This window comes from Hypomesus nipponensis, chromosome 15 (genome assembly GCF_054491055.1).
Source record: "Hypomesus nipponensis isolate SF chromosome 15, ASM5449105v1, whole genome shotgun sequence".
In the NCBI taxonomy this organism is placed as follows: domain Eukaryota; kingdom Metazoa; phylum Chordata; class Actinopteri; order Osmeriformes; family Osmeridae; genus Hypomesus; species Hypomesus nipponensis.
Genome location: NC_140375.1, coordinates 13,337,886 through 13,364,933, shown reverse-complemented (window position 1 = coordinate 13,364,933; position 27,048 = coordinate 13,337,886). Strand labels below are relative to the sequence as shown.

The 27,048-nt window shown below is 49.4% G+C and overlaps 1 protein-coding gene across 1 annotated transcript in view; it reads left to right on the top strand.

Moving 5' to 3' along the window:
- Nucleotides 1-15,614, top strand: part of robo1 (roundabout, axon guidance receptor, homolog 1 (Drosophila)) — a 232,843-nt gene extending 217,229 nt beyond the window's left edge. Inside the window, 14 exon segments of the mRNA XM_084674770.1 lie at nucleotides 1,475-1,501; nucleotides 2,825-2,867; nucleotides 4,672-4,826; nucleotides 7,394-7,610; nucleotides 7,612-7,751; nucleotides 8,649-8,765; nucleotides 10,039-10,183; nucleotides 10,468-10,701; nucleotides 10,846-11,348; nucleotides 11,564-11,728; nucleotides 14,881-15,156; nucleotides 15,299-15,435; nucleotides 15,437-15,511; nucleotides 15,600-15,614. Of these exon segments, the coding sequence (XP_084530896.1) occupies nucleotides 1,475-1,501; nucleotides 2,825-2,867; nucleotides 4,672-4,826; nucleotides 7,394-7,610; nucleotides 7,612-7,751; nucleotides 8,649-8,765; nucleotides 10,039-10,183; nucleotides 10,468-10,701; nucleotides 10,846-11,348; nucleotides 11,564-11,728; nucleotides 14,881-15,156; nucleotides 15,299-15,435; nucleotides 15,437-15,511; nucleotides 15,600-15,614 (2,249 nt within the window).
- The last annotated feature ends 11,434 nt before the right edge of the window (nucleotides 15,615-27,048 follow it).

Genomic DNA, 27,048 nt, shown 5'->3' with positions numbered 1-27,048 from the left:
GCGTGAGAGGGAGCCCTCGGAGGTCTGTGTGTGTACAGTAGCCTGCTGTGTCTGGAGCTGTAGGCAGCTCCGCTCCAGAGTGGGGTCAGTGGCCGTGTATGTAGCCCTGTTCTCCATCAATCGGGGCCCAGTGTACTGCGTTGGTGTTTCCTCATGTTAGCTCAACCTGCCCTGTGTGGGCAGATCTGTCTACGTCCCCCCCCCCCGCCCTGAACTCCTAAACCACAGAGGCCAGGGTCTTTGTTGGAACTGGTAACCAAGAATGTTTTCAAAAGTGCAGAAGAGTATAATTGCAACCACATGAAGCAACAATGTGCACTCAGGGTGAAGTAGGTTGAGTCAGAGCTGTGGAGAACACCAGAACGTGTGTGTGTGTGTGTGTGTGTGTGTGTGTGTGTGTGCTTGAATGTACGTGCATGCGCGTGTGGGGACATGTGATATCAGAGTGACTGAAAGTATCCTCCAGCCCGCGAACGACAGATTTTGACAGCCTCGCGTCACTCGGATGATTCGATTCATTCATTTTGTTAGCGTTTCTCAGCAAACACCTCGCGTGCCAAGTGTCAGTCTCACTCTTCTTCTAAGTAGAGAGGCAGACGGATGACAAACCCCCAAATGCCCCAATCTGTCGAGACTGGATGGAAGGGATCCAAACATGTTGAGATAAGTGGCATTTAAGGGGACAATGCTTGGTACAGACTCGAAAGGTTTTGTTTACATAAACAGAAGGAAATGAACAAGTGAAGACAGCCGTGGTTCTGTGGCACGTAGTCCCAGAGCTGCATGGCCACAAGCCCGTCTGTGGCATTCCACACACCGGTGGACTGACGACCTCATCGGTATCAATCGTCTGCTATATGCAGTCAGAACAAAGCTGTCGTGACTGAAGGTGCTTTTAGATACCTTGCCACAAACGCACTATACAAACACACACAAGCACACCAAGTAAGCATAAAAAGCAGCCCTACTTTAGTCCTACCAGAGTTCAGGGGCGAGGACTCCTCCTGTGTCTCGGTGGGAGTAATTGAGCTGTGTGTGAGATGACGTGTGTGTGGAAGAGATAGTTGGCTGGCTGTGGTGTGTGACCTTCTCCCAGCAGGCCGCTGAGAGCCTGGGCCTGGATTAGAAACAGCAGCTGCCCTCAGACTCACCTTTCCCTGCAGGGGGCCGGGGCGATCTGGGATAAACGACTGGGAGGTAGTGAGGAGCGTGTGAGAGGGGATTGGAAGAGCAGAATTACTTTTGAAACTCATCCATTTGAAATGGCTAGACTAGACTTGATTTAAGTGGTAGTACATGTTTATATGTGTGTTTGTTTGCATGTGTGATCTGACTGCAAAATAAAGTACAGCGTGCTTACTGGTCTAACTTGTCTCTCTCTCTCTCTCTCTCTCTCTCTCTCTCTCTCTCTCTCTCTCTCTCTCTCTCTCTCTCTCTGTCTGTGTCTCTCTCTCTCCCTCTCTCTCACCCACAGTGCCGTCCTTCACCTTCACTCCAACTGGTGAGTCCAGGTCTTCTACTGACACTCTGTTCATTTAGCAGACACTTGTATCCAAGCGATGTATAGGGGGACATTTGAGAATGTGACTTCTCCATCAGCAGTCAAATGCCCTACCACTGAGCTATACCCATTCCCAAAAGTATTCCTTCCTTCCTTCCGTCACCGTCCCAATGACAAGGCACCCTGTGAGTCAAGCTGTTGACTTAATAACGTATGTGTTTAAAAGGAACCAGGAATGGTTCCACCCAGTGTTGGAGCTGTGTCACAGTGCTTTAAGAAGGGCTTGTCATGCAGATAAGAGGCTGCTGAACTGGTGGTGACATGATCAAAGAGCTGCTGCCAGCGTCCGTTCCTCAGACAGGATTTGAAGGGAGTGACACACCAGCGTTATAAATCCCATTAGACTGAGCTGTGGCTAGACAGGGCAAGCCAGAGGTGACACAGCAGAAACTGAGAGAACAGAGGAGAGATTGTATGAATATCTCTGTGCCCATCTTTAGACACTATTTTCAACTACCCTTCCTCACACACACACACACACACACACACACGAGATGAGAGAGAGAAAGAGTTGTGGTTGAGCTGACTAACTCACCTGCCTCTGCTGTCAGCCGCAGGGTTTGGGATCAAACCTAATACTTTTATTGTTACCAAATTGCTTTATAAACTGCTGGAACTGTCATATGAAACCCTTGTATTCAGCTGGTTAGTCTTCAGATAAGCCCTTTATGTTTAAAGTTTATGTTCTCTCTGTTTAAGAGTATGATTTTCTGAATTGACCTTGGCACCTAATGTAAAACCAGGATTTACATTTGTCGATTTAATCACTCCATTGGAACATCGGAACTGGAATTTCTGAGAGCTTTGAAGACTGTCTACAAAGACCAGAGCTGGAGGCTACACTCCATCTTAGAGAGGATGGAGAGAGACAGAGAGAGAGAGAGAGAGAGAGGGGGGGGGGGAGAGGGGGGGAGAGAGAGAGAGGGGGAGAGAGAGAGAGGGAGAGAGAAAGAGAGCAGCTTTAGCCCCCCCCCTCCCCCCCCTCCCTTCTCTTTCCAGAGGAGAGATTGTAATTAAAGTTGAGGTTTATCTTTCCTTCACACACCGGCAGCTTAAAGCTCCTTGAAAGAGTCCAACTTCCAGCACTGTGCTTCAAACACACAACAGCCATGACAGTAGACCACAGAGTCCTCTCTCTCTCTCTCTCTCACTCTCTCTCTCTCTCTCTCACACACACACGGTGGAGGAGGAAGATTAATACAAATGAGTGTGATGATGAAGATAATTAGCTGTGTCTTACTTAATGTGTCTGTTTGTTTTCAGTGGCATACCAGAGAGGTGGAGAGGCTGTCAGCAGTGCAGGAAGGTGAGAACTTTGACTATTTTACATGGAAAACAATCTGAACCTGAACCTAGCATGATTCAGTTATTATTTAAGACAGTTCTGAGGTTCAGCCTAGGGTGAAAAGTGAAGTAGAGAGGGAGCGTGTGTAACACAGAGAGGGCGAGAGACACCGAGAGAGAGAGGAGAGGAGGATTAAGTGCATCATTGCCAGCAGGCCACTAGAGGGAGTGCTGATTCTTCCTGAAGCCTGAAGCAGTCAGAGGAGGGAGAGAGGGGGCCATGATGGAACTAGGGTGTGATACCAACAGGAAGGAACAAAGGAGAAGCCAGTGTGCCAGAAAGTCTCATCCTGGAGAAAGGAGAGTGCTTCCACCAGCAGGCTGTACCAGAGCACCACTGTAGCGCGTACCAGTGGGACCGTCACCACAAGTGGTGGCCGTGGCCGTGGTTACGGTTATACACGGGTGTTCTTAAAATGGAGCACATCGAAGCTTCTTAGAATGGAACACTTGGTATGCACGCATACTGTGGTGAGGGTTATTCACTGTGTGTGTGTGGGGGGGAACCATTGAATATGTATACTGCTACTGTACACAACGGTTGGGATGTTCAGATAGCTTGAACCCACATATACTTCTGGTGGTGTGAAGTCTAGACTGGTTATTGTTCTCCTTTTGGCTCACTGTAGAACTCCTGTTGGAACTATTATGGGATAGAGCTGCATGTTCTGAGTGTACTTGGTTATCTAATTATCCTGCTGGATTCTCCTGGCTGTGTGAGTCAAAAGAACAGCATGGAGATGTAAACAAAGGCCATTTTACATTGACAAAGAACTGCTGGAATGATGGAGGTGCCATCTTTAAAATGGCGCGTCTCTCTACAAGACTAATGTGTTCATTACCCAGGGCAGAGAGTGCTGGAAGTCATTTAAATACCAAAGGCAGAGGGGAAGAAAAACAAAAACACAATGTAAATGTGCTGTGTAGGATTCTCTGCTGTAGTGTTTGTGCTGTGAAGATTATGGTAACAGAGCGTGACTGAAGAGCCCTATGGGAACTGCCTTGTTTTCTTCGGAGATATCAGGCCCTGTAGTGCCAGCACTTCAAATGTCAGATAACTGCCCCTAGGTCAGAGCAAGGAGTCCTAGAGGAGTGGAACAACTGTTTAAGAGCCTGACTATGCTGAGGGAGACAGAGAAACTAAAAGAGGGATCTCATTTCCTTTGCCACAGTTTCCCTCCTCCAGTTCTTCACACTAAACTTTCATCGTGATGGAGATGGTGGCCGACACCACGGAATCCACTGGAAGGGAACATTCAAGGTTCACTGACTGTTGTGGACGTGCGCATCCCAACATTTGGAGTGAATTCTATCTGGCTTTCTAATCCGAGCGGATCGCTAATGCTCACGAGGGGCTTGAGGAGGCGATGGGCCAGTCAAGCGCACACTATCTATTTAGCTGAGCTGCTCTAATGTGCACCCAGCGCTCACAGAGCAGGGAGGGAGAAGAAAGAAAGAGAGAGAGAGAGAGAGAGGAAATAGTGGGAGAGAAAATAAAGAGAGATACAGTGGGAAAAGAGAGATACTTGGAGTAAAGTACTGGATGGGTAAACACCGTCTGATTCCCTGCATGGGTGAAGTTTCCCCATGAAGCAAAGAGGCTTCTCTCCTCGTAGGGCAGCTATGTGTGACCGGGCTGTTCTCTCTGTGTGACAGTTCACGCTGCCCACCTCAGAGTGGTCCATCGTCCTCATTCGGCTACTTCCCATGTTGAATAACTTGTATAAATGGCTGCCCCCCCCTCCCCCCTTCCCTCCCTCATCCAGGCCCGGTCTGCTCAACATCGGGGAGTCAGCCACACAGCCCTGGCTGGCGGACACCTGGCCCAACTCCTGCTCCAACCACAACGACTGCAGCATCAACTGCTGCACCGCTGGCAACGGAAACAGCGACAGCAACCTGGCCACGTACAGCCGCCCGGGTAAGCAGAGCATGAGCTCGCTCGCACACACACACACACACACACACGGGTACACACACACACACACACCAACATACATACACACATTCATATACACACACACAGAGAGAGATGACACACTAACACAATATATGCACATGGGTACAAACACATCCACGCCCCATTGTCGCTGCACTTGGCATGTTACCCCCGCAGCCCTCCACAGACTCTGCAGATAAGATTAATCAGAGCCAGGATGAGATGTTTCCGTGCGGAGAGAGAGAGAGCTAGAGAGAGAGAGGAGATGAATCTGGTATCTAGGTTAGTTCTCCTGGGACGGGTCTCTCCCTTTACTGGGTCTCAGCGAGAGAAACCTGCAGAAACATCAGCTTTAGCCGTGCACGCGGGTGTGCTCGTGTGTTTGATTCATTTGAGGTTAAAGCAGGGCTGTTTTAGGAAAGGGAATAAAAGGGGAGGCCCTGGAAGGAGCTTATGGGTTTACTCTGCTGCTAATCGAATTGCTCTTCTCATTTCCATACTGTTGTTATAGCCCCTAATGTAATCTCCCCTAAGTGCTCAGTTATTTAAGAAATGTGTAGCAGGCGTGGAGGTCAGGGCAGGACTGCAGCCGGCAGCCAAAGCAGGAGGCTGAGTTGGAGAGAGAGGAAGAGAGGGAGACAGAGAGAGAGAGAGAGAGAGAGAGAGAGAGAGAGAGAGAGAGAGAGAGAGAGAGAGAGAGAGAGAGAGAGAGAGAGATAGAGAGGGAGAGAGACGGATGGAGTTAGTGAGATGCAGATAGACTGGGAGGGATGTAGAGGGAGGGGGGGGGGTATATCTTTTGCACCTGGAAGAGTAACGTGAAGGATTGGAGAGGAATGGAGGAAGACTGATGGGGAAGGATAAGCCAAAGACATAAAGATAAATGGAACTGAAGGAGTGAGCCGGGGAGAAGTAAAGAGAGCAGGAGAGATGGACAGTGTGAAAGATGGAGGGAGAGAGAGAGTTGTGCTACGGTACACCTCCAGGTGGCCTTTCAGTTTAGTCAGCAGCGCTTTCCACAGACAAAGGGACTACGTTTGTTTAGAACAATCTCAGGGCACGCACGCATGCACACCCACACAATATTATAAATGCACGTATTGCGAGGGTTCACACCTCTCTACCGAACCAGGGAGCCAGAAGCAGGTGAGGCTACAGGGGAATTAAGATTGTTCGCTCTCAAGAAACCCTGCTTCAAACAAGCCCAGCCAGGAACCTGAACGAGCTCTCCAGATACTCACAAGTCTAAAGTCAAACTCAACTTTGAGAGAGTGCACATTCCCTTTGAACACGCAGCCCCACTCCAGTTCTGTTGCTGCTGATAAGGTGTGCACCCGCACTCCCAGAATCCTTCATGTTTGGCATCAGTCCTGTCCATAAGGATTACCCGCTCCTGTTGTAACATCTGTGTAAAGGACAGCTTTGTTGCCACAGGGTTCATAAGCGTACAACAGTCGAGTCAGTCCCAGTCAGCCTGGTGTATCCGTCAAAAAGGCTCACAAATCCTGGTCCTGAGTTAAGCGACCCCTTGTAAGAAGAACCCCCCTAATCTGTCCTCATTGTTGAGCTGCTCCTGGTCTCGCTAGCATTAGCTTGCTGGACTAATAGTGGGAGTTGCTGTGGAATGGATAACATGGTGATCACTCACTGCATGACACCCCAGGGTGCGGTGTAGGGAGCTAGGCTTGCAGGCTGCATTGCACTGGTGTGTGTGTGTGTGTTTGTGAGAAAGAGAGTGTGTGTGTGTGTGTGTGTGTGCGCATGCCAAATACCTGCACAAATGACCAGGATCAGCAGCTAGGGGATGGGGGAGTCAGACACACTGTGTAGGTTTAACACCCACAGAACCGTACCTATGAGGTTTGAGCTGTGGAGGTATCCTTGGTTGGGAGGAAACCGAGTGGGCGGGCACCTACCCCAGTATTTACCGCAAGGCTGCTTCTCTGATCTCACGGAGGATTTGAATATTTTATGAGCCAAGAAAAATTGGATCTGTCAGTGGAGCAGTGATTTTACCGCACGCCTCATCCAAGGACTTTGATACGGACATGTCTCACTGTCCCTCTCAATGAACCCAGCGTCCTGGAGGATGAGGCGGAGAATAGACATGACATCCATGTTGAGCTGGGGATGAGAGGAGGAATTACACAGAGAGAGAGAGAGAGAGAGAGGGAGAGGGAGAGGGAGAGGGAGAGGGAGAGGGAGAGGGAGAGAGCAGCTAGGTGGAGTGCAGCTTCAGTCACTCACCTGAATCACCAGCTAAACACATGTGGAGTGGAGCGGTGATTGCGGAGTTTCCCTGAGGGCAGAGAAGTACCTGAGTGGAGGACACAGGGACCCTGTGAAGGGTGTGCACATGAGTACATATCGATTGTCGAACACATTTGAAATCTTTTTTAGATGCTCTTTCCCGTTCGGTTTACAGCCCTTCATTATCTTAGCATAGCCCTCCTCCTGAACCCAGATCTCGCCCTCGTCTGGACGGAGCTCTCCACCTCCGGTTGTGAATAACACCCCGCCCCCTCCCTCCCCCTTCCCATGTCATCCAGCCGACTGCATCGCCAACTACAACAGCCAGATGGAGAACAAGCAGACCAACCTGATGGTGCCAGAGTCTGGTGTCTACGGAGATGTGGACCTCTCCAACAAGATCAACCAGATGAAGACCTTCAACAGCCCCAACCTGAAGGACGGACGCTTTGTGGGCCCGGGGGGCCAGCCCACGCCCTACGCCACCACCCAGCTCATCCAGTCCTCCATCCTAGGAGGGGGAGGGGGGAGGAGGGGGAGGAGGGGAGCTCAATGAAAAACACTGCTGGAAGCCCGGCCCAGGCCAGCAACACAAACAACAGGACGTGACCTCACAGCTCCAGTATAACATCATGGAGCAGAACAAGCTGAACAAGGGTGAGTGGGTCGCTAACAAGGTCACATCACCACCTCCATCTTCCTTCCGTCCTTCCTTCCGTCATCATCCTAGCCTCCTCCTGGCTCCCTATCCAGGGCTTTCCTCCTCATCCTTGCTCCCCTATGCTGGACTCTCCTCACCCTCCCAGGGCATCCTCTGGGTGGAACTGGGAAGAAAAGCTCTTTCCACTCTTCCTCCCTCGCCCTCATTCCGTCATTGCAAACTAGAGCATCATCACTCCTTTCATTGTCTGCAGCGCTTTTACGTAACGCCTCCTCGCTCCTCTCTGCGCTCCCTTTCCACCCTCTCTGCTCTGAGCTGTGTTTCCCTGCTCCGCGTCTCGTGTGATCTCTGGGCCGGGGGCCTCAGGTTGTGTTGTCGTAGCTGTGCGTGCCCGTGTCACCGGCGGAGGCTCAGCCACAGGTGTGCTGCTTGTCCCGTGGCATCAGGTGTCTGAAGCAGAGCTAGAGATGACTGTTGGTGGAGCTGACAGGCTTCTGTGCTCAGCTGTCATCGCCTCTTTCTCACCTCCACAAAAGACCCCTCTGCTTCTGTGTGGCCGTAGTTTCCAATGTCTCTTCTGCTGAGCGGAGAACCTGCATGTTGTCTAGCCTGTTAGGAAGAGGAAAGGGCACAGCATGGCGTGTCTTGCATGATGTGGTTGCGTGGATGGTTGTTGTGACAGTTTGCATGTACTTCGTCTGGAGTTATTATCAACAGTTCGTGAAACTGGTTCACCTTCTGTTTTGTGTTCAACATCGAGAAATCACAACGCCAACCTGTCATCCGCATCAAGCCGTCTTTTCTAAAGAGGCAGTTGTGTGTAGGATAGGATGCAAATCATGTGACCTCTCTTGAGTCTAACCATCCCCCCCCCCCCCCCCCCCTTTCCACAGACCACTACAGAGGAGGGGACAGCCCCATGCCGGCCACCATCCCCTACAGCCAGGCCCACGACGGCCACACCGGGGGCTCCTACCCCAGCTCGGACCGGGGCAGCAGCAGCACCTCTGGTAAGTGGGAGGGGCCAGCTGGGGGGGTTGGGAGGGGGGGGGGGGGGGGTCATAGGTTATCAAAACAACTATTGTCCAACAATAATTCCACAAGAGTGTTGTTTAGCAGTTAAATGTTTCACTTTATTTTTTATTTTTTTTCGTGCTTATTGTTATGGTTGTGAAACATTTAATCACATTCACCCGGAAGCTCCCTCTAAAAATTCAACGTTTTCCTCAAAAGCAATAAATCACAGTGAGACAGAAAATAATGCACGATGCTTTAAAATGCAAATTTGATTAATTTCCATGTCAGTCTATCTCGAGGAGAAATTAAAAGCGAGATGCATTTGTGGAAAAGTGGAAGAACTGAATAGACAGAAAAGAGCACGAAACACGAGCCGTCCACAACACCAGCAAATCTGAACAAAAGGCAAGAGAAACCAACCCTAGCATCTGTTAGTGCCTCTCTCTGGGAGAACCACACCATTATTGTTTACAACAAATTAAGAGGAATATTTTATTCATGCTGTTTCTTTGTCGGCGTGTAGTTTGGTGGCTGGCAATTGACTTTGGTTGTTGCCTCCATTTGTTTTGTTAATTTGTTGATGACCCTCACCTTCTTCCTGATTTAAAAGGGGGTTCATTTCATTCTAGCTGCAGTGTGTGTTTGTCTGTTCAGACAAGGACTAATGACAGCCCTTCCAGATAGCATGTGGCATGGTGTTGTCGTACAGAAATCTAATGTTTGAAGTTTGTCATTAAAGATGAGCCTAGTACAATCTTGGAGCTCACACCTCATTGGCTTCCAGCCCTAATGCTTTGCCGTTAATTGGCCTCTGATGTCTGTGGTTATATTTTATTTTTTTTCTATTTTAGCTCAGCACTGGTCTGACATTACAGTTAAATAATGACAGTGCGTTTGATCCCATCCCTACTATTAATTACAGATTGAAGTTGTGTGTGTGTGTGTGTACGTGTATGTGTGTGTGTGTGTGTGTGCTCATGTGTTCTCAGAGCACGCACTACGACAGAGCCTGTGCTAGCAGTGGTGCTCTCATGTGTAAAATGATCATTTTTATCTTGTGTCAACCCAGCGCTAAAATGACCCGGTTTGTTAATACATTTTTATCTGCTGCCAATTTAAGATTTTATTTATTTGGCAATTTCATGAGCATCAATAATGGAGATGGCTTTAAAGACGGTGAGAATGTGAGAGGGGTGTGTGGTTGGTTTCGGTGGGTGAGGGTGTGCGTCCTGTGACTGAAGAAAGTCTTTGTTCATTTCTGAGCAGGCAGTCAAGGTCAGAAGAAGGGAGTCCGCACCCCCAAACTGCCCAAACAGAGCACCATGAACTGGGCTGACCTGCTGCCCCCGCCCCCTGCTAACCCACCCCCCTGTCAGACTACAGACGAGTACTCCCTGTGCATGGACGAGAGGTGGGGCATGTCTATGGAAACACACACACACACACACATACCCACGCACACACTCACATACCCACACACACAGCTCTATCATTCCTGCCACTTAACATTCTTATCGCACATTCAACCCATGTTCTTTCCTTTCCTTTTTATATTGTCGACCCAATGTCTTTCCAGTCAGTGAAAAGAAACAAAAAAACAAGCCATGGCAGCGATATTAAGAGACGTGTTGATTTCTGTGACAGACGTGACGGTTGCCGCGAGAGGTTAACCGACCTGTCTGCCTGTGTCGACAGCTATGACCCGGACATGCAGTGTCCCATGCCCCCCTCTCGCATGTACCTGCAACCCGACGAGCTGGAGGAGGAGGAGGAGGAGATGGAGAGGGGTCCCACCCCCCCGGTCCGGGGCGCTGCCTCCTCCCCAGCTGCCGTGTCCTACAGCCACCAGTCCACCGCCACCCTCACGCCCTCCCCCCAGGAGGAGACGCATCCCATGCTCCAGGACTCCTCGGCCAGCCACGAGCGCAGGTACGGAGGGGGGGGGGGGAGGGAGGGAGGGAGCTTCCCCACGCTGTGCAGGCCTACCACGGGCGCATGGGCCGTGGCGTCCGTTAACTGTAGCAGACGCTGTAGATGCGCCACGTGCAACACTCTTCCTGCCTGTTGTTTCAGACGGCTCGTGGGGAGCCCCCCTGTCCAGCCCCTGTCCCCCACCCACACGTACGGCTACATCTCCAGCCCCTTGGCGCTGGACACAGACGGCATGGAGGAGGAGGAGGAGATGCTGGAGGAGGAGGAGGAGGAGGAAGGGGACGAGACGGACGCCGAGGTGGCCAAGGTGCACCGCCACCGCCACCACCGCCCCCACCACCCCCACTCCCAGCCCGCCCAGATGCACCCGCGGAGGCTGCTGCTGCGGGGCCTGGAGCAGACGCCGGCCTCCAGCGTGGGCGACCTGGAGAGCTCCGTGACTGGCTCCATGATCAACGGCTGGGGCTCCGCCTCCGAGGAGGACAACGCCTCGTCGGGGCGCTCCAGCGCCGTCAGCTCCTCCGACGGCTCCTTCTTCACGGACGCCGACTTTGCCCAGGCGGTGGCGGCGGCGGCCGAGTACGCCGGCCTCAAGGTGGCCAAGTACCCCCCCACGCAGGGGCAGGAGCAAGAGGGGCACCCAGGTAAACACACACGGAGAGAACACACACACACACGGAGAGAACGCCCTCATTCCGAAAGTCCTCGGCGAAAGAAACACATCGTTCGCCGACACTGGATGTGCGATTTCCGTACCTTTTTCTAGAACCGTTTCATCGTGAAAACGTGTCAAGTCATCATCTGGCAGGGGCTCAGAAACTGAATGCTACCGCTAACCAAGGACAAACTCTCCTTTCAGGGAGGAAGTTCCAGATGGGCTCTACAGGCCACCGTCCAGGCAGCCCTGTGTCCACAGACAGCAACGTGAGCACGGCCAACATGCAGAAGCGGCCTCCCAAGAGGCAGAAGCAGCCGCCTCCAGCCGGCCACCCAGCTCTCCAGAGACGTGACAACTACCCCGAAGGTAGCGTCAGCAGCAGCACGTGTTCCAGCATGACCACAGGTCCGTTACACTGGCTCTGCCCTGGAAGCTCCCGTGTGGAGGGAGGACAGGAGGGTGCTCTGACTTTGAATGAATGAGTGGGTGTCATAAGTCGGGGATTTTCAATCATGTTCCCTGCGTGCGCGCGTGTGGGCGTGTGTTTGTTTGTGTGTGTATCAGGCTGTGCTGAGTAGACTGTTGTAGCAGTCTGTAGCAACTGATGAAGGAGTAGCGTGTGTGTGTGTGTGCGCACCCCTGAGTATGTTGTCTGTATGTGTCTGCTTATCTGTTTGAGGTATGTGTGTGTGCCTGTGTGTATACTTTTCTGTTCGAGGTATGTGTGTGTGTGCTCGTCTGTATGAGGTGTGTGTGTGTGCCTGTGCGTATGCTTGTGTGTGTGAGTGTCTCAAGGGAGAGCTGTCCAACCTACTCGGCTGACACTGGGACGTTTTCCCACTCCAGTTGCTAATGAAATCCCCCCCAGGTGCTGTTGCTGTTATTGGAGCACTCCCCCTCTGCAGGAGCCAAGCTGAAACAATGCAGGAGCTAAATACAGTAGCAGCTAGACACTCTGGGAACAGCTTTCTCCTTGTGACGGTGAAAGGAAAAAATGGACCATACTTTTATCTCCTAATAGTTGGATCCAGCTTATTTGCTCCTGTCGGAAGTCACATTTTAGTGTGTGTGTGTGTGTGTCCATCCATTCCCAGAGCTGGCTCCCCTTAGTGTCAGGTGGCCTTGTGTGTTGGAAGCACTTGACAGGGAGATTTAATATCCACCACACTCTAGAGCCAGTCCAGCTCTATCACTGCAGCAAATCCTCCCTCCCCAGCCCACTCTCTCCACCTCCCTCCATCTCTCCTGCCCCTCCCTTTGAAGTCATCTCTCCATCCATCCGTCCCTGGGCGCTCCCTCCCTCTCTCCCTCCCTCCTCCCTCCCTCCTCCCTCCTTGGTTCCTTTGTTCCCTGGGCGTGTGAGAGGTGAGGCGAGCCTCTACCGTGTCTCCACCTCTCTCTGTCTGCCTGCTGATTGCATTTGATCTGAATGGATTGTTTTCCATTTGGAAGTTATTGCCTGCCCTCGACCCCCCCCCTCCTTCCCCTGCCCCTATCCCCCCTGCCCCTGTCCCTCTCCCCTCCTTCCCCTGCCCCTATCCCCCCTGCCCCTGTCCCTCTCCCCTCCTTCCCCTGCCCCTGTCCCCCCCTGCCCCTGTCCCTCTCCCCTCCTTCCCCTGCCCCTATCCCCCCCTGCCCCTGTCCCTCTCCCCTCCTTCCCCTGCCCCTGTCCCTCTCCCCTCCTTCCCCTGCCCCTGCCCCTGTCCCCCCCTGCCCCTGTCCCTCTCCCCTCCTTCCCCTGCCCCTGTCCCCCCCTGCCCCTGCCCCTATCCCCCCCTGCCCCTGTCCCTCTCCCCTCCTTCACCCCCTCCCCATACTGCATGTGTTTCTAGGTGGAGTGACATTAAAGGCATATAGTGGGTGTCTCAACGGTTTAAATCTGTAAGCAGATATGTTGGTATAATTCTTAGTGTCTCGAGCCACACGTTACATAGATAGAGGAGATAAGTGCCAGACTGATCTATTTATGATATGTGGGTACGTCTATGGTTACTATCAGACGGAGGTCAGACGGAGAGCACAGCCCCAGCATTCTCAACCAAACACAGAAATACCTCCAGCTAAGTGGGCAATAAAAAAAAGGTCGAGGCAAGTGGACCATCTCCCCCCCCACCCTCCACCCTCCCTGCTGGTGACCTGCTCCTGTTTGCTCAGGAGACCTGGAGAAGCCCCAGGTCTCTTCTCCTGAGGGTCACGCCATGGTCTGATGCCTCAGTCCTGCACATTCTTATTCCTACGTTAACATCCCGTCTTGATGATATGATATAGCATCTTAGCGGACGCCCCAAAGACACAGCCCTGCTTCTAACCACCCGTCATGTTATTTACCCTCACGACAGAGAAGACATACCTTCTCTCCAGACCCTGGTCCAATCCTGGCCTTCATTTGACTATAACTCTCCCTCCTCTCCTCTCCCTGTTGATGCTCATATCTCTAAGACAGAGGCATTGATCTGTCCTGTCTGCAGCGGGAGGCAGGGGAGATATTCAAACCCTGCCGACGCCTCCTGGACCTATGATATCGACTGTCCCGTCCTGTACTCAGGGGCGTGTGCTGTGGGGAGAATCATCCGGAAAGTGTATTAAACTGACCCCCGATTCTGCCAACGTGAAACGGCAACGACTTCGCTAGCTTCATAAGCCCGGCCGTGTAAAAGTGAACGCGGTGTTTGATTCCCCGTCCTGGAAGCCCTGTGGCTGCCGGGACGCGAGGTGAGGCCAGCAAAGCTGCCATGTTTATTAACTTTCTAATCCTGTGTGGATTAAGGCTTGGGCCGCTGACAAAGCCATCCCTCAACTGGAAGCTGATTAGAAGATGAAAAGGCATCGATTGCTGGGCCGGCGAGCCGAGAGGAGCAGTCGGGGTGTTTTGTGTGGCTGGCTGTGTCGAGGCGGTGTGTGTCTGTGTCGGTTTGCTGACTGTGTGTTGTGCTGGGTTCATATGAAAAATGGCTCAAGGACAGGCAGCATTGATTCATTGACAGGAGAAGTAGAGCGGGTCAGAGAGACAGCTGCTGACCGTCACGCTCCCCACTGTCTTCCCATATCTCTCTCTCTCTCGCACGCTCCCCTCTCTTTCTCTCGCTCGCTCCCCTCTCTCCCTCGCTTTTTCTCTCACTCCCTTTCTCTCCCTCACACTACGTTTCTCACTACCCTCCTCTGTTTCACCTCTTTAGCTGTCTGCCCCCCCCCCGTCCCCCCCCCCGTCCCCACACACATCTCTGATTTGACTCCTCTCTCTCTCTTTGCCTGTCATCTCCTATCTCTCTCTCTCCCTCACCCTATCCTCAGTGCTAGTTCCGTTCAGGCGGCTGTGTGTACAGCGGTGAGTGTTTGTACCCGTGAAACAGCTGTGTTTACACGGGATCTCTTGGAAGCATGAGCAGTGTAAGAGCACACACACGCGTCTGTGACACGGCCTCTGCAGTCTTCAGACGCCCCTCCCCAGCAGCGCACAACGCAGGCTCTGAGTCCGAGTAACTGACGAGCTCTCTTCTTCTCCTGTTTTCCCCCTTCAGACCTCCCCCCTCCCCCCATCCCTCCCCCAGCCGTGCTCAAGTCCCCCACGCACCCCTCCAAGGTGTCTCCAGACGGCCGGGCGGTGCTGTCCCCCAAGACAGGCGAGGCCAGGGACAGGAGAGGAGGCTCTGGCGGATATCGACCACGAGAGGGCTCGGACCCCCGGACCAGCTCATCAGAGCGCCGCGACGCTCAGGACAGACAGAAGACGCCTCGCGGAGGGAAAGGGAACAAACACGAAGGAAACCATGGCAACAAGGCTCGCCCGCATCCAGGTAAATGCCCACGCGAGGTCATGTCCATGTTTTAGGTCAATAATATTGCACTTGACTGCGATGAGAGAAGTGACATGGGACTTGTTGGGCTTCCTCCGGGTGTGAGTGCTGACAGAGGTCTCACTGCTCCCTCCATCCCCAGGCGCAGAAGACATCCTGCCCTACAGCCGTCCCTCCTTCCCCTCGGTGAACAACCCCCGGGGAGACCGTGAGCCCAGCTCCTCCAGCTCCATGTCCTCCAGGGGCTCCGGGGGCCGGCGGAGAGGGGAAGGGGGCCCAGGGGGGGCGCAGGAACCCAGCTGATTTGGGCCTTAACACCTCTGGAGGCTTCCAGCTTGAGGAGGGAGACCTCGAGGTAAACGTCCCCTCTCTGCGCTCTAACCTTCTGTGCCACGGCAGGTGATCGGGCGTCTAACCTTGTGTTTCCTGTTGGTGTCCCTCAGATGGTGGAGAGCTGAATACCACCATAGAAGAAAAAGAAAAAGAGTTACTGTCAATATTTTTCCCAACCGAGGACCGTCAATGTTTCTCTGACAATTTTAACACAGTATCTCATCATCAAGTCCGCCGACCAATACTCCACATCCCTAGCGTTTCTTTACATCTGAAAAACAGACCAGATGTTTTTCTAATTTACCATTTTCTATGTCCATATACAAAGAAGAAGAAGAAAAAAAAAGACTGGGGGAAGAATGAAACATTGTGAGGAAAGAGCTCAGTAGCTACACTATGTTTGTGTTTTATTCCAATGCAATATGGAGTAAGAAAGTACTCCAGGTTTTCACATGACTTGGCTTCCCTCGACAAGGTCTGGAGAGCCCATGCAGTCAGGGGTCACTGTTATAGAGAGCTACAAGCAGGAAGGGAGAGTGTTGTAAATACGTGTAAACATGATGATGTTCTTTTGTTTATTCACCCATAGTGGTACTACAAATTTGTTCTCCTTGTTTTATTTTGCTAATAATAATTTTATTATGCCAGTAAATATATTTTATCGTCTCCATTCATGTTGTAAATTGCTATATTATTTAGCCACCCCAAGAAAGTGCCACTTTTGGGATTTTTTTTTTTTTTTTTGTAATGCACTGTTCTGTTTTTATTTGTCTCAATGTTTGTTGTTTTACTTTGGTTTTAAAAGCACAATCACTAAACTTTATTTTAAACCATTTTATCTATTAACCTTTTTGTCTTACTGGCGTGAATACAGGTATGACAAAAGAGTCTTGTTAATCCTGATGAAGATAATGTAGTTAAGGAGATAAGCTGTTCATGATGGGCTTGTTTGGAAAGGAAACTCTCAGCGTTGTCTTGGTCTCCCTTAGTTCCCGTGACAACTTCTAAGAGGGAAACGGCAAATGTGGGTCATATAGCAGCAATGTACACGGCTGTTTGAATTGACCATAGTTCCAGCCATTGCACATTAATTCAGATGGTTACATTGTCTACTAATGCACTTAAAAGAATGTAACATACTAGTTCTAGATGTCACCTTGGTGATCATGAGAGGCCGCGATTGGACGAGGAGAGTCTCCTTTCCGGGAGAGGAGAGAGGTGTTTGAACCCCTCTCTGAGAAGAAGAGGTCTGTTGTTTATTCATAGGACATCTGCAAACATTTGTTTCGTAAAGCAAAAAAACGCAAAAGAACACAAAAAAATGACGAATAAAAAAAAAAATGTTCAAACTACAAGCTTCTTTTTCTGTCTTTCTTGTGGTTATCAGATTCAGAGTGCACAGAGTTACAAGGTTCACAACAAACTCTGACTTCCATCTCCTACACTTGGAAGATCAATGAGAACTTCGTTTGATGGTATTGGTATTAAACATAAAATAAACCAAACCTTGAATTTCTTAGGCAACATTCAGACTGCTGAATATATATATATATATATATTATTATTTATTTTTTACTTTACCTCTCACTCCAACATTGTGTTCCATCATGGAAACGTCTCTAAATAGAAGACAAAACATCATAAATGTTTACGGAGATACAACACACTATTTGTCAAAGTAATAGGAGAGAAATATTCTGACAGACGACATTGCTTTTATTGACGTTTTATCAGAGCTATTATGGAAAAGCATTGCCACCATAAACCTCAATGTCAAAGCATCTATCACATATTAATTTGAAATCCATTTGAGCCATGCTTTCCTCGAAAGGCCACAGTGAATGCTGTGTTAACATGACTACTAAGGTGACTGTAGATATCATTGCTAAAATTCAATTTTGTCATTAAATGTAAACAGTAGGAGTGGAAATCTTTCGGCACCTCACGATTCGTGTGACAGGAAAAGAATGGAGAGAGGGGAAGACATACAGTAAAGGGCAACGGCTGGATTAGAACCCAGGTTGTTGTAGTATTACCTCAGCTATCAGAGCATGCACACTAACCCAGTGAGCTAACAGGGAAGCCCTGCTTGACCTGGTTTTCTGACACCCCAACTCTGCAGGTTGTTACAAATAGATAGTTTAATGTCAAATGTAAATGTTGAGTGGAATGTTATGATTCCTGATACCTCAGTGGTTAAGGATGTGAGCTAATGTGTGAGGGGTCTTGTGTTCAAATCTGGCGGAAGGATCTTTTTATAAATACATGTCTGTCTCCCCCACCCCTGGCAAACAGTGTCACACCGTTCTTGTTTGAAGAAAAGTGCCAAAGTAAATAAAAACAAAGATAATTCGATCAAATGTGATCATTAATACTGATTATATTGCATTTAACATCAGTGGATTACAGTTACATGAGTCTTTAAATCTATATTTTCCCTATAGCCTGCTGTAGCAGATGGTGTATGAAAGCAAGTCCATAAAGATGAGAGGTGGTGGTGTGACTGCAGCGTGACTCCAGATAGAGATGGGGTCTAATTGGAGAGCAGGGGACATTTGTTCCAGTTTATTAGTCTTCTTCCTGCCTACTCCTTCTGCTGTTCCACAGCCGTAAGATCACCTATGGGACTACCTACCTCAGGAAAGCTTCTCTCCCTGTCTGGCCTTAGTTAAACACTATTCACAATCAAGAGAAATAGAGGCTGGCCCTCTCCTCTTCCTCCTCTCCCCCAGGGCTTCATGGAATTGGAACAGAAGTTCCTGTTTTCTCAAGCTAATGACTTGAGCGCCGCCCCCCCCCCTCCTCCTCAGTTGGTCAGGTCTCCTGAGGTCCTCTTAGACCCCAAACTCAGATCCATCAGAAGGATTGAGGTTCTAACACTGCTCCCTGCAGACTTGGTCCACATAGCATACAGTCTCCAAGATGTAAATCTGCATGTTTGTATTGTAAAGCAGCCCGGAGCAATATCAATACTAAATCACGAAATGCCTCCAAACGCCCTCAAATGCTTTACCTATTTATGGTCAATATTTCACAAACAGCTGTCTGTAAGCAACACTAACCTACATCTGAGGCATGGTAGTGAAACGTGTATCTGTATCAGATCCCGTGTACCTGTGGTCTGAAAGACTCTATCCCAGCCCTCCTCTCCTCTCTCCCAGGCTGTGGCCGCACGCCCCTCCTCCTCCCCTCCCCCAGGTGTTGTCTAATGAGCACCTTGCTAAACGAGAACAAATCTGGAGCAGCCCCTCTGCCTCCATCCATCACCCTAACGAGCCAAGGTGTGTCCTCGCCTTACAATGAGATGCAGGTGATTAAGGACATTAGGCAGATATGCAGCCAGTCCAGGTTAGTCTCCCTACCCCTCTGTCATGAATATTCAGTAGGCTAGGGAAAGAAGGCAGGTTTGGGACACATGAGGTGGGTCTGTATTGGATACCTGAAGCTTCCTTTATCAAACAGCAGGTGGATATGACTCACTAAACCCATTCATCTGCACTGTGACTGACATGGGAGCCAAACAGTTTCCTCTTTCCTTCACTTCGAACATTCGTTTCACATGAAAGTTGACTCTTTGTTGCTCCCAGCTATTTTTCCATGGATGGCAAACTCATTTTCTTTGTGTAAATTCAGACAACTGCTCTGTTTTCGTATCTGCACAGGTTCATTAACCTCCGTCCCAATCCAGCGAGTAATTAAGTGAACAGCTGTACGCTGTCTGACTCATCCTGCTTCTGCTGTGGCGTTCCCATCCTCCACCAGGATGCCAGCAAGGAATCCATCTCAGGTGAACACTGTTTAGACAGCGAAAGCCTCCCTTCCACCATCAAACCACAGCTGCAAGCCAGCCTTTGGCTCTTCGAACTAATCAATCAAAACTCATTGAGTATTAGTCCGTCCACAAGCTGTCCTTTCAACAAGTTTTTTTTATGGATTCAGTCTCTTGAAAAATGTTGAGTTCATTTCTGAAAGTGAGCTTGGAGGAGTGCTTTAACAAGATGGCTGTCAGCAGCCTGCTTCATCCTTATATGGGAAGGGAGCGTCTGGCAGAGAGCCAGCCCTGACTTATTTTAATAACTGTGAAGTAATCCAGGTGATTTGCACATCCATTTGTCACTTAGCCAGTCATTCTAACCATCCTTATTTAGTGCCTACTAGGTCCGCACAATTAACCCAGTGGAATATAGCCTGGCCTGGACTGGACTGGCGCGTTCTGCCGAATCCTCCTTTAGCTATTTATCTGCAACGCCCCAGTTTCCTAGGCTGACGTCATCCTTGCTACCTCTAAACCTTATGAGTCATGGACACAGTCTCCATCTATATTCTTATTATACTCATTCATTATGTTGTAAAACTGCCTCCTCTGCTCCGCCTGGGCATCGCGTGGAAGAAAGTCTCAGATTCGCTGTTTAGAGGGCGTGGCCTTTACAGGTCAGAGGTCAGAGGGCTGTGCCGTCCTTTAGTTAAGCAGACTTTTCCATACGTGTTATCGTTGCTTTGTGTATAGAGAGAAGGGGTTTCATCCTTTGAATAAAAATCCCATTCAGTTGTGTGCTTCAGTCTGTGTAGAAGCACAGTGTAAGGATGTCGATAAAAGATTCAGCTGCCGGAACGAAATGACCCTTGACACCAACATACTCCTCCTCAAGGACAAGAATGTCCAATGAAAACACACAATCAAGCCTTTGAAAAGGGTGTGTTTCTGTAATAACATTGTCAAACATGCCTGGAGAAATCCTGACACGGCAATCACAGCGATGCAACACAAGGAGAGACAAAGGTCATGAAGGGCCGGGTGCTCAGTGTGGGATCATAATAGCCTTAAATGAGGCTGTTTTCTTAGTCAACTCGTCTGGGGAGCGGCGGCTGTTTGAACAGTGCGTTCTCCGTAGGCATTGATGGATGAGACCCTGGGACAGGGGTAAGGTGGCAGCAGAGGTGGTTGAGGTTTAGGGAGGGAACAGTCTGCCTGGCTGGATCACTGATTGGCTGGTTGAGAAGGAAGCCTGGCTGGCTGGATGTTAATGTTCTGTTTATGTTTTTGGCTGGATATTCTCTCCTGCAGAGAAGATGGCTTCCGTTGTTCATTCATGGTGTCATTTTAGCTGTGCGTGTTTTTACAGCACATCCATTTGGCCCTTTCTAATTGTGACCTACTTCAGAGTTGTAGGAACGTTTTCTCTTCATTCATCCTCTACTTTGATGTGTCTGTGAGCTCTGGACAATGACAGTAATGTGAAGGATACTGATAATTGCTTGGGGCAGGACAACACCATATAAATGGCTTAAAGATGTGCCTTATTGGACCGCAGTGCATCTCCAGACCGTGTTCAGTGCTTGTTCTATCGATTATAATTTTTCCCCCTCCTCAAAAAAGACTAATGAGCTCTGAGATTTCCACTAGAAAGGTTAATACAATATTGAAATGTCAGGAGATTAATGATATTGTTCTCCCTCCCTCTTGCTCCTTCAGAGGAGGGTGACAAATGTCTTGCCCTTTTCACTCGGTTCCTCCCCATTTGTGATCTCTCTCTCTTTTTCTCCTTCTCCCCCCCCTCCCACTCCTCTATCTTTCTTCTTTTCTACCCCTGTCCCTCTCTGTTTAACTCCCGGACTCTCTCAGCTCTCTGTCATCTCGCCTCCTTCTCCATCTTGGTTCTCCTCCACCCACAGAGCGGTCTACAGAAAGCAGCCTTCCGCTCCAGGAGAAGACTGTGGACAGCGGCACAGGGAGGGAGAAGAGAGGGCTCTGTGGGCTCTGGTGGCTTCGTGTCAGGAGATGAATCCCATTGATCCATCTTCATCAGAAAGATGTGTGTCGGGAGCACAAGGAAGCCCACCTGTCTGAGATCTGGGGATGTTTCTCCATGTTTTGGTCTCACCCGTCATCGATGTTTCATATCAAGGACATCGATCAAGGAGATCTTTTTGTGGATGAAGAGCTTTGCTTCGCGTTGTTTATATTTTTAAGGTCGCATTTCGGAATCAGATCCTCGGTCCAGGTTTGAACTGGAGCAGTAGGAAAATGGAACTCCATCCAACCCTGATTCCATCGTACTGCTATTCCATCCTACCGTGGCGAAAACTCCCAAGTTTTAATCAACACTGCATAATTGGAGTGATTTCCTGTCTTGCTGTATATTTCAATCCATCTGTATAATTAGGCTGAATGAAAGTCTTTGTCAGATGATGCAGGGAGGGAGAGGGTGACAACGGAGGATCCTCCCCCTCCCCCCCTCCCCTCCCCTCCCCACCCCCTCCCCATTCCCACTCTCCCAGCACCACACACAATTACACACCAGCTTGAGAGAATGAGGAAATTACCTCTTTTGTCATCCAGTTTTACTCGGGGGGTGGGGAGGAGGGGGGGGCAGACCCACAAAGCGCTATCAACTGTAGCTAAACGTCAACAATAATTAATGCATCACTGTGGGCTTTGCTTCTCAATACCCCCGTGTTTGTGCCAATGTGAGACATTAGACAATTACCTGCATTTGGTCCTAAGCGAATGCATTCCACTGAGCTTCACTGACCTGGGATCAGCATGGAAGGGGCTGGAGGGAGAGGAGGTCTCTTTGGAAGCTACGCTCCAGTCCTGGCTGGTCCAGTGAACCCTGGGTGAGTAGAGAAGAGCATCAAGCTAATCATTTCTTTGTGTAGAGGTGGATTGTGTCCTGCCAGCCCAGAGCGACAAAAGGTTATTACCAAACCATGTCAATAAACCCGTTCTCTGTGTGACCCTGGCCAATAACCTTAGACTTCCTGCTACCATGTGATAACTTCCTGCCCCAAAGCTCTGTTGGGATAAACCACATTCATTTTCCACTGTCGTTTGGACAGGTTCAGCTGTACTGTATGTTACAGACTCCAAAAACAAACAAAGCCCACCACAGCAAGCATACATGTTGTTGTATAGTGTGTGGCTGATGGTTATCAGGTGTGTCTTGTTTGCAGGTGTGTGTTTGTATGGCTGTGTGTCTGGTGTCCTTGTGGTGGGAGCTGTTAGCCTGACCTGTGTCCATCTCATTTCCTCCCCTCATCCATCCTGGGGAGACAGCTGCTCGCTCCGCCCCCCCCCCCCCGCGCGCGCTTCCCCCCCCCATCTGAAAACGCTCTGCACTCCTCACTAAAATCACTTCTCCCACGTTGGAAATGAATAATGCCGTCTGACCTGTGCTGTAACTGATATCAGCTTTACATTGGCAAAACAAAAACAATCGCTTTATTGTTTGCGTAAATAAGGTAGAAGAAAAGTATGTCATCAGTAACACAAAACTACCTGGAACAATTCTATTAATGATGGTGACTGGACAAGGATTTTCTTCCCATGTCTTTACATGTCTTTTTTTCTTTCTTTCTTTCTTTCTTTCTTTCTTTCTTTCTTTCTTTCTTTCTTTCTTTCTTTCTTTCTTTCCTTCCCTCCCTCCCTCCCTCCCTCCCTCCCTCCCTCCCTCCCTCCCTCCCTCCCTCCCTCCCTCCCTCCCTCCCTCCCTCCCTCCCTCCCTCCCTCCCTCCCTCCCTCCCCCACTCTCTTTTCCTCGGCTGTAAGCGATGTGTTCATCTTCATTTGTTCCCCCGTCTCTGTTGTCTTCCTCCCCTAGCAGCCGTGACATCAATCCTCTCTTCCCCTCCAGGTCTGGGGCGATGCTTACCCTGCAGTCCACTCCTCATTTCCTCCTGCCTGAGGCCGGCCACTAGCTTCACTGACCCCTTCCTTCCTTCCTTCCTTCCTTCCTTCCTTCCTTCCTTCCTTCCTTCCTTCCTTCCTTCCTTCCTTCCTTCCTTCCTTCCTCCCTCCCTCCCTCCCTCCCTCCCTCCCTCCCTCCCTCCCTCCCACCCTCCCTCCCTCCCTCCCTCCCTCCCTCCCTCCCAACTCTGTTTCACCCACTCCCTGCTAATTTCAGAGCATTCACCTTTATCCTAGCGGCGTGTTTTTGACAGCCAATTTAGACAGTGGCAGGGAGCATGTATTTCCTGTGAGTCAGTGTTTCTCCGCTGGATCCTGCAGGCTCCAGGAGCAGAGTGTGGCTGGCTGGATCCTCCAGGCTCTGAGTGTGCTCTCGTCTCCATCAGGGCTCCCAGGGTCTTCATCTGGGGTCAGCTCTGGAACCTTAGTTGAACTGGGGTTAACAGAGTCATCAGGGTCATCTTAGTCCGAGTACCACCGTTTCTGATTCATGGAAATTAATCTCTCAGGTTGCAGGATCATGTCACAAAAGATAAATGCACCCATTGCTAAATAGTAGCAGCATTTTCTTTTGCGTTTGTGAGCGTGTGTGCATGTGTTACTCCTAACATGCCCACAAACACAGATACAGGGTAGAAGGGGAGCACTTTTGAAGAATGAAACCGGAGACCCATTCTGACAGCTGTATGGAAATATGTCTCACAGACAAAATACTTTTTATGTGAGCGCAGCATTTCTCACCTAATTATAAAGTGCCTCTTATGTCAAAAGCCAGTGCCAGCCAATTTCACTGTTATGTATGGTGCAGTGTAGTCGAGATTGGTATCTGAACTTTTTGTAGTTACATGACTTATTGTGATGAGTTATTATATTGTTTTTCTCTGGGCAGAGTGAACCAACCAACATTTGATTAGGATGTTTTCTGTGAGAGCTTTCTTCATTCTTCATAAGACGTCTCCCTGCCCCAGTCACATGCAGTACTCTGATGCCAGGCCTCCATTGGTTGTGACTCCCAGTTCACACACATTAGTGTCCTATTCAGCCTCCTGGGTCCTCCTCCTCTCTACTCTGATTGGTGCTGACCTCCTGGCAAGCCAAGCTTTACCCTGGGGACACACTGAAGAAAAACACACAAGTACACACAAACTCTACAAAATAAAATGTGATACAATGGTCTGGTTAAAATCCCACTTGCGGTACTTGCAAAGTGTACAGTGTTTAAAATATTTTTTTCCACACCCCAAAATAATTGCTGTTAACTATTGCAGTTTGAATTAATTATAGTTCCCTTTTATTTAATTGTATCCCTGCAAAAGCATTGATGTGATCACCTGGGTAGTGGCAGGATTAGACACTAATAACACTCTGCGCCATAAGGTAATTTATGGGAGATCTTTACTTGGATGCATGCCAGCAGCACAAAAAAAGTGTAAATATTTTGTTAAGAGGGGGAACAAATCACTATTAAAAAATAAAATTGTCACAAGAAGCGCTTTTTCCAATTTATGTTTGTAATTAGGCTTTGACGTGCCCAGACATCGTGGATTATCTGGCCTCTCTGTATTATATAGGGAGGTGGACCGTGAAAGGAATTGGTAACACAAATTGGATCTTACTGAGATGTGATTTTTTGTTATTCCTCTGAGGCAATATTTGCTAAGCGATTTGAACAACACTGTAGCTGCACATTTCCAAGCCCTTTATTACGTACGTGTAACGTTTACACGCTCAGCAGGTTCAGTGTTCCAACCCAGGAGGATGAACGACATGCCGGCGACTTAGCTGTCGATGGAGGGGAGAGGAGGGGGAGAGGGAGACACACTTTAGTTTAAATCTGAATTTGCTGGCATGATCAATATTATTTCTTGACATTGTGTGCCTTTTTTAATTTCCTGGCTATCTCGCACAACAAACGTAAGACATTTTAAGAAGCTACTTAAGGAGCAAGGCAGAAGGCTACAAGAAGAATGGTTAAGTTATAGATGAGACAGAGGGAGTTAGCTAGTGATGTCGACAGGCCTGACGATTCCTGGGGAATGCACTGCGTGTCTATAGTGCCTTTTTGTATTAATGTATTATTACTTTTACCAGAGTCTTTTTAAACATCTACTTGAGTGGAGGATGGGTGTACTTTTCCATCTCTGCACTGTTGTTACACTGTTATTATGTTGTTATTACATTGTTGTCACACTGATACACAGATAGGAAGTCACAAAGTATATGCATAAGTACAGTATTTTGTTAATTTTTGTGGTATCAGTACTTCACTATTTATTTTTTGGACAACTTTTTACTTTCACTCCTTAAATGTTTTACACAAATAATCATGCTTTCCACTTCTTACGTTTTCAAACCAGGCTTTTTACCTTAGTTTTAATCTGTATATGGTGGCATGATCGATATTATCAGCAGACGATGAAGGGGAGGGGAGACAAGTGTAAACATCCGCTAGCTGCAACTCCTTAACATGACAATTAACATTAATTAAGAAAATAAAATCCTAACGGTTTGTATCACTAACCCTGTTTCCAAGCGGTTCCAATAAAAACACAGATTAGACTGTCCTGAAATGAGCCGCTGACCCCATCACAACAAATAAAGATGTCATGCTGACATTTTACTGAGTTGTAGGGTCACACATGAGTTTCCTGTCTCAACAGCATGTTCAGCCAAACACTGTGTGACTGTGACACTCACCAACAACCCGATTACAAACAAACTCACTGTATCAGTGTGTTGTAATGAGATCCTGAGCAGGGGGACTTGCTGGGTCACACAGACTAACACCAGTGTGACCCTGCGATCTGGGGCAGGCGGAGACTGGCGAGTGTGGCGCCCACCACGGCCCCCCAGCCCCCCCCGCCCCCCCCGCCCCCAGCTAGTGAGGCATTATCACCTCGCCGGAGGCCTAGACAAGCAGACTGTCTAGATGGATACTGAATAGCCCCACTGTGTGTCTTGCCATAGGGGGTTGAGGGTGTGTGTGTGTGTGTGTGTGTTTGTGTGTGATGGAGTGGGTTTCCACTTTGAGGACCAGGAAGATAGTGGAGGGACAACATGAAATCCAACACAAGGCTAAGGAATCCCATACAGCCCTCTGAGGTAAAAGAGTAAGGCGGGGAAGGAGGAAGAGGGTCTGCACATGGAGATCGACATGTGGGGATGAAGGGCAGCAACATGGTGGACACATTCCCTTTGTTTTTCTTCCACTGTGTATCTCCCTCTCCTCGTTGGTGAGTCTGTGTCACTCTGAAGAGGTCAGGCCCCTCCCACACTGGCTCCTGGGTGCCTGTGGCGTTAAGCCCCCATCAATTACCTGCTGCAGTGTGGCTGGTGCTGAACACGGAGGAGCATGTCAACACCCGGGGACGCGCTGGCTGAGGCGCACAGAGGACTCACACACATACAAGAGAGGCCCGTGACAGCGTCAATTACTGGGCGGGAAAAAAAAGGTGAAGGCTGTGTGCATGTATCAGACCTTGTTTGCTGTCAGACACGGGAGAGAGGGAGACAAAGGGATGAGGAGGAGGCGGAGTGATAGAAAGAGAACGGGAGGAGGGGAGCGAAGGGAAGACGGGATGGACAGGGCAGATACTGTGTAGGGAGGATGGTCAGAGTGGGGGAGCTCTCAGTCAGTTCATGGAGCCTCCAGTGGAGTTTGCCAGGGCACTGTCAGATCCCATAACACTAATGTGATAAACAGGAAGTAAAATAGCCCTCAGTAGAAGGAGAAACAGCCTCGAGTAAAGATCTCATCATACATAAGAGCTGGGTTTGACTTCCTCCCCCCAATCACGGCTCAGCACAGAACCAACGCAAGCCAAAGGTGAAGATGCAGCAACTACAAAATTGCCTTCTCAAAACAGACAAAG